At 36.6% G+C, this 7289-nt stretch overlaps 1 protein-coding gene across 1 annotated transcript; it reads right to left on the minus strand.

The window, feature by feature from the left end:
• DEGS1 (delta 4-desaturase, sphingolipid 1) lies at positions 1–3242 on the minus strand. Its single transcript, XM_011360847.2, has 2 exons — positions 2483–3242; positions 1–495 (listed from the first exon to the last, which is right to left on the minus strand). The coding sequence occupies exons 1-2, from the start codon at positions 3197–3199 to the stop codon at positions 349–351; spliced, it is 864 nt and encodes a 287-aa protein (XP_011359149.1). The 5' UTR covers positions 3200–3242; the 3' UTR covers positions 1–348.
• Between the last annotated feature and the right edge of the window lie 4047 nt (positions 3243–7289).

Raw genomic sequence — 7289 nt, forward strand, 5'->3', positions numbered from 1 at the left:
GATTAACTGCTCAGGTTACTAGCTGTTTTAATAAAGTCAATCTTTACAGTGAAAATAATAGACAAGAAATCGCTTTTTAAAAGCTTTTTTCGATATGCTTACAAAATGTCAGGTATCAGCGAAAACATCCTCAACAATAATACAACGAACACATTTCCTGTGAGTTATGCCAAACACTGTGAGACAGGCTGTTTAAAGCCAGGTTAGCTTCTTGATACTACGAGGATCAGGCTTTCAAACTGCATGACAGTAGCTTCTAAACATCACTGGTCTTAGCTGAGTAATGCAAAAATTCACTGTTATCAGCTACTGTGAAGTTTCAGAGGAATTCCCGGGGCCACAGGGCAGCTACTCCAGCTCCACCTTGCCTATTTGATGCCTCTTCATTCTTGAATAGGGACTGATTGTATCATCCATCACAAAATCATACAGCACTTTTATCCAAGAATTGTAGTGAGGGAGGTTGTCGTAGTACTCAGCTGCTATTTTCCTTACCTAGAAGGGACAAAAATACAGCAAGATGGATAGTGAGAGTTCACGGAGTCTTCCTGAAGATGACAGATGAACTGGCACAAACACGAAGAAACCGGGAGACCATTCTCCCTCCTGATCTTTCCGAAAAACAAACAAACAAATGAAGCAGCTTCAGGAATTGTAAACAAGCAGTTTGCATTCCAAGTTGAGACACTCCCTGAGACTAAAAATGCGGTGTTTTGTGGAGAGCAAAATCAGGTAAAAAAAAAAAAAAAAAATCAGAAACCTTGTTATTGTGATAAAATGTTCTAAAATTGATTATAGTGATGGTTGGACAACTCTGAATAATCTATAAACCACTGAATTGTACACTTTAAATGAGTGAACTATACATATGAGTAATAGCTCAATAAAGCTATTTTAAAACACCTTGTTATACATACCTATTAACTATGTGATAGTCACATGCAATGTAACTACTGCAGTATAACAATAAATACCACATGTTTGTTGAGGAAAAGAGAATAATATGCTCCTTGATATGTCCTCCTCGACAGAAAAAGCAGGAAAGGGAGGACTAGATGGAGTGGGAAATGAACAATGATGAACTATGGGCCTTGAAGCCAAATAATATCTGAGCTGAATTAAGTTTTCAGTTTGGGGACTGTTCTAGAAAATTACAAGTAAAAGTACATGGTTTATGTTGGAAAGGATTCTTTTGTTCACAAGGCAACCAGCTTTCTCCATAACCTCTTAAAAAATAAAATTCCCTTCTCTAGGCAGGGAAGAGGCGAAGGCCACATACTCTATTCAGGCCAACACCTGGGCAGAGTGACACAGTAGCTGTGCTAGCATCTCATTCCACCGGTTTCAAAGTTGTCTTCAGACAGTTGTGTGGTATGTTTTACCCCAAATATTGTATTTTGAAAAATAAAAAACCCACAGAAAAGTTGAAGGAATAGATGGTAAAACAAACACCCATGTGCCCTTCACAGAGGTCCACCAATTATCACTATGTCACAGTCACTTTCTCTCTGTGTATATAATATATACCACATACTTTGCTTCCTTTGCTGAATCTGTTAAGAGCAAGTTGCAGACATTATGCGACAACTTATCTGTAATAACATGTATCTCTTGAGAAAGGGACATTCTCCTATGAAATCATGGTACCATTGTCATACCCAAGAAACTTAACATCGACACAATATTATCTATTAAACAGTCCAGATTCAGAATTTCCTCACTTACCCAATGCCCTCTGTAGATTTTTCTTTCCTCAACGGAAAATCCAATCAATAATCAATGTTACATTTAGTTCGTCATGTGTGTGAGTTTTCAAATAGTCACCATTTAAAAATTTAAGAGGTAATCTATCAAATTTGATTGGGTGTATATGATAGCATAAAATATCTGTCTATAGTTCCCTTATATAGCGTAACTTTAAAAAACATCAAGAAAAACTAATATTACATTTCATATATACATACTTTTTTAGAATTACGGAAATATTTTTGATAACGGAACTGTAAAAACTACCCATTTGATGATGAGAAGTCTAATAGAATTTATCAGCCTGCAGGAAGTCAGCAGTACTGGAAATTGGGTTCATTTACTTGCAGATCAGTTAGGTCAAACATCTGTAATCCGCAACAAACCAACACATAAATCTTAGTTAAGCCTGTTCAGATCAACAGTGATGAAGGTCATGTGAACTTTTGCTTACTTTCCAGAGGGATTTCATTTTCCATTTTCGAATTACTTTCAGATCAGTAGACTTCACAGATTCCCCCAACACTTCTAAACCCAAAGTGTTATCACCAGGCTTAGGGACCCAAGAGAGAGTAAACTCTGTAAAACCAGACTGGCAGACTCAGGACTTACACTCTTGTTTTCTTTGATGAGCAGCCTATAAAATATACCCAATTTCCTTTCAAATGAGCCAGTCGAGACTAATTTTGATCATTATAACTATCAGAAATAAGACTATATCAAATCCTTGACTTACCAGAGGAAGGTTTTTTCCAGGAATGTTGGGGAAGTCATGGTGCTCGTTATGGTAACCCACATTGAAGGTGAGTAGATTCAGAGGCCCATAATATGAGTAGGTTTCATGTCCCTTTAAGAACATGTAATGTTCAGCTATGAAATGTCCAGAAATCGGGTGCAAACCTAGACCAAGTAAGGATGCTGCCAACATGTAGACCAAAGACTTAATTCCCAAAACGTAGTAAATTACAACATCGAACACGAGCTGGACCACGGTATTGATAATTTCCAGGTAAGTGATTGGTTTGGGGTTAATGAACAGAGGTCGGAAAGCATAAAAGAGAGGCTGAAGAATGACCCACATGAATTTTCTGAAAGTGGTACAGAAGAACCAGCCTTCAAAATCGGTCGGAATATCCACATCGATGCCATCGGCTCCGAGGTATCGATGGTGATCCATGTGATACCTCTTAAAGGAAATTGAATATGGAATACCAATAGGAAGATTAGCAAATATTCCAAACCAGCGATTCCACATGGCTTTGCAGTGGCCAAAGGCACTATTGTGGGAAACTTCGTGAATGGCCAGAGTCATTGAATGGTTAACACAGCTGCCAAATGCATAGGCCCAAAATATGACCCATTTCCAGTCCAAGTCCTTTACTAAGTAAAATGCAACCAACTGCATAAGAACCATCATAATAACAATCCATATCAAATTGGAATCAGGTTTCATCAAGGATTTTATCTCTGGATACTTTGCTGTAAAGAAAAAAAAAAAAAAAAAAAAACAAGAAACGAAAAAAAGTCAAAAGAAGTCCAAAAATAAAAAGAAAATGAAAACAAATAAAATAAAAAAATAAACTTTTTTTTCTTGTTTCCAAATCATTATATGCTCTCTGTTAGAGACTTTATCTCCTCAGAAAGGAGTATATTCTAATAGTGAAGTTACTAAATATCATGTCAGAACAAATTGAGAATTTATGCAGGAAAAAATCTGCCTCAAAATGGAGACTCTCCACGTTAACAGATAGTCACAGTTTGGCAAATCTACGTGTCTGACAAAATATGCTACATACTTAGGCAAGTGTCCCCTGAGGAAAAAGGCAAATTCCTGTCTGGATCCTACCATCCCAGAGATAATTAATGTCTTTGGTTTTACATGTGTGTTGTCAGGTATGTTTGGCCCAGGAAGGCAAAAGTTCTGAAGGAGGACCTTTTTCTTGGGACAGCTCATTCAGAATGTTCTTGAAAAGATAATGAAGGGAAAAAAGCAACTTCATCCTCTTTGCTCTAAATGTGAAATGAAGAATTCAATAAATGCTTAAAATATAAGACAGGAAGTTATTTAAGTCCAGTTTTATACACAAGAAATTAGGTTAGTGTTAGCTCAAGGTAAATACCCCTTCTAGTTTCTTTCCTTTTCCTTGTTCTGTCTCCACTCCCTAACCTCTAATCTTTTTGGTATTTGTTCATTTTATCCAATGTTAATAATTTTGTAGGCACTAGACCAAAAAAATGTAATCCCACAGACCTAGAAGTGAATTAGTCTAAAATTAATTTTCCTGGTATAAATGAAAGGCTCAAATAAGCATTCATTAAAATACGAGCATTTTTGGAGTAATTCTCCAACAACAGAATAACAACTGTTCCAGTTTACTGGTGGGTAAACAATAATTCTTTTGTATTAAAATGTTATTTCTGTTTAGACAGAGCTCTGGCATTATTACCTTTTATAAAACTTGATTAATAGGTGGAGAGCCAGAGGAGAGAAAGAGCAATTAGAGGAATCGTTTTATAAACTATATAAATATCAATGTACTGTATACTTGAAACTAATAAAATAAAAAATAAAAAACGATTAAATTGACATATCTGACAAAGGATAGATAATACACATTTGTAGGTACTCTAAAATCATAAAACATATGCACAGTTCTCTCAGACAAATCAACTTACTCTACGAAATTCTGTACCAAATTTTTGTAAAGCTTTAAACAGCATATAACAATCAATACTACTAGGATACCAATATAATTAAATGGAGAAAGAGTCTTTCCAAAAAATAGTGCTGGAACGACGGGTTATCTACATGCAAAAAAATAAAGATGGACCTCTCCCTTACACCATACACAAAAATATTAAAATGATCACAGACCTAAATACAAGAAAACTATAAAACTCCTAAGAAAACAGAAGTCAATCTTCATAATCTTTATGGTTTCTTAGATACTATACCAAAAGCAAAAGGACCAAAGAAAAAAACCGATAAACTGAACTGCATTAAAAACTTTTATGTTGCAAATGATACCATTAAGAAAGTGAAGACAATCCACGGAATGGGAGGAAATGTTTGCAAATTATTTATCTTGTGATTTGTATCTAGAATCTATAAAGAACTCTTAAAACTCTTACAATTAATAAGCCAATTTAAAAAATGGGCAAAGAATCTAGATAGACATTTCTCCAAAGCATATATACAAATGGCCAATAAGCACATGAAAGATACTAAACGTTATTAAGTTATTAGGAAAATGCAAATTGAAACCTAAATGCAATATTACTTCACACCCACTAGAATGGCTGTAAAAAAAAGACAAGCAATAACAAGACTATGGAGAAACTGGAACCCACATACATTACAGGTGACTATTTAAAATGTAAAACAATGCAGTTGGTTTCAAAAAGTTTGGCAGTTCCTCAAAATGTAAAGCATAGAGTTACCAAGAACCAGCAATTCCATTCCTAAGTAGCTACCCAAGAAAAATGAAAACATACTTCTATACATCCATACAATAACTTGTATGTGAATGTTCATAGCAGCATTGTTCATAATAGTCAAAAGGTGAAAACAACCCAAAAGCCTAACAAATGATGAACAGATAAATGAAATGTGGTATATTCATACAATGGAATATTATTCAGCTACAAAAAGGAATGGTGTATTGATATATGCTACAACATGGATGAACCTCGAAAACATCATGCTAAGTCAAAGAAGCCAGTCGCAGAAAGATCAAGTATTTATGATTTCGCTTCTAAGAAATGTTCAGAATAGGGAAACCTATAGAGGCAGAAAGCAGACTGCTAGTTGCCTAGGGTGGGGCGGTGGGAGTGGGGGACACGGGGACTGCTAATGAGTACAGGGTTCCTATTGGAGGCGACAGAAATGTTAAAAAAATTAGATTGTAGTGATAGTTATGCAACTCTGCAAATACACTAAAAACTACTCAACTGTATACTTTAAATGGGTGAATTTCATAGTTTGTGAATTACATCTTAATAAACTGAAAAAAACAACAACAAAACTGTTTCCCTGTGCAAGTATAGCAGTAAAGGAGCATTTCTTGTGATTATTTGACCCACAAATTATGGTTTGGTCCCAAGCCCTCATTAATTTCAAATAGATGCCTTTTAATATTACTCTAATTATAAATTTAGTGTACAGATACTGGTTGTTAACAACATATTGATGCTCTCTCATGCCTGTCTTCCTCCAAAACCTGATAAATTCCATTCTTATCATTTGCATATGATTTAAACAAACCTCCAGATTCTTATCTTTCCTGATATTCCATTCTCCGCTCTTGAAATGGAACACTGAACAATTTTTATACCTGCTAGGGAAATGATTATATTTTCATTGAGAAATATGTAGTCCTTTTAATTTTCCAAGTGAAATGGTTCAGTGCTAATAAGTTTGTGGGAAAAAAAGGACTGGGTTGAGATAAGCATCAATAAGTACCTTTTCACTTCTGTGATTTTTCCGAATATTATATAACAGCTAAGATCCAGCATTCAGGAGTTGTTTTTACAGGGTGGATACCTGATTATGCTTATGCAACATCCTGATAAGGTGTATCATATGCTATCTCATACGTGTAAGTGATTTGCAAAATATACCTTGTAATTAAAAAGTATCCAAGAACCAGTTTCCTAAAAGGCTACCTGTAATAGCAACTGCAGAGGTTCAAGCTCCCAATCTACTGATTCAATTTTTAAAAATTCATTTCAATGGGATCCACTAAGTCCGTTTTATAAAAACGTGAAGTTTCTAACTGTAGATCCCCGAGCAAAAATCGGGGGCTCGCTTTTTTCACTGGGCAAATGAACGCTGAGAAGAAAAACTAGAGAAATACTGTGTCTGAGAAAGAATTCCTCCTTTTCAACTTACCACCCAATAACTTCCTGATTTTTGATGCAATAGCAAAGAGGTTAAAAGCATCTACTCTGGAGGCAATCTAACCCCCTCTAACATTTACTTAATCACTCTTAGCTCATGTTTAAAATAGCGATAACACTGAACTAGTTATTGGGAGGATTAAATTGTGTAATGTTTGTAAAACATGACAGTATGCCTAGCATATCATTAAAGTAACCTGGGAGAGAGAAGCGAATTCTCTATATAATATGGAAGCTCCAAATAGCTGAACGCCTTACACCTCTGGAGAGTTGACTAAGGCCTAGTTAGCCTAGTGTAAAGGGCCCTAAATTAGCAGCCAGGGGACCACAAGGCTAACCTTGGCACGTCTTCCATACTTTGGTCTTTTCATCCACAAAACCCGGATGGATGAAAAATATATGTGAATTTGCCTTTCCTGCGTTCCAGGCGAGATCAATGAGACAACATGCGTGCAGGACGTGTCTCATCCGAGAAGCCCTAGGGCTCACACGGATGGGTTATGTGCCCCCTCCCCCGGGCCACGGCCGGCAGGCACCCGCCCACGTGAGCGTGGCGGGCGTGTGGGCCCCGATGCGCCGGGACCACGCCCTGCCTCGCATGCACTCTTGGTCTGGCTTCGCCCGGGCCCATTTGGGGAAGAGGG

The sequence above is a fragment of the Pteropus vampyrus genome, unplaced genomic scaffold (genome assembly GCF_000151845.1).
Source record: "Pteropus vampyrus isolate Shadow unplaced genomic scaffold, Pvam_2.0 Scaffold60, whole genome shotgun sequence".
Taxonomy (NCBI): Eukaryota; Metazoa; Chordata; class Mammalia; order Chiroptera; family Pteropodidae; genus Pteropus; species Pteropus vampyrus.

Bases quoted from the DNA above. Each gene is read 5' to 3' on its own strand.
- DEGS1 (XM_011360847.2), bottom strand. From the start codon at position 3,199: ATGAAACCTGATTCCAATTTGATATGGATTGTTATTATGATGGTTCTT. The intron at 496-2,482 runs GTAAGTCAAGGA...TGTCCCTTCTAG, and splicing joins CTGGAAAAAACCTTCCTCTG to GTAAGGAAAATAGCAGCTGA.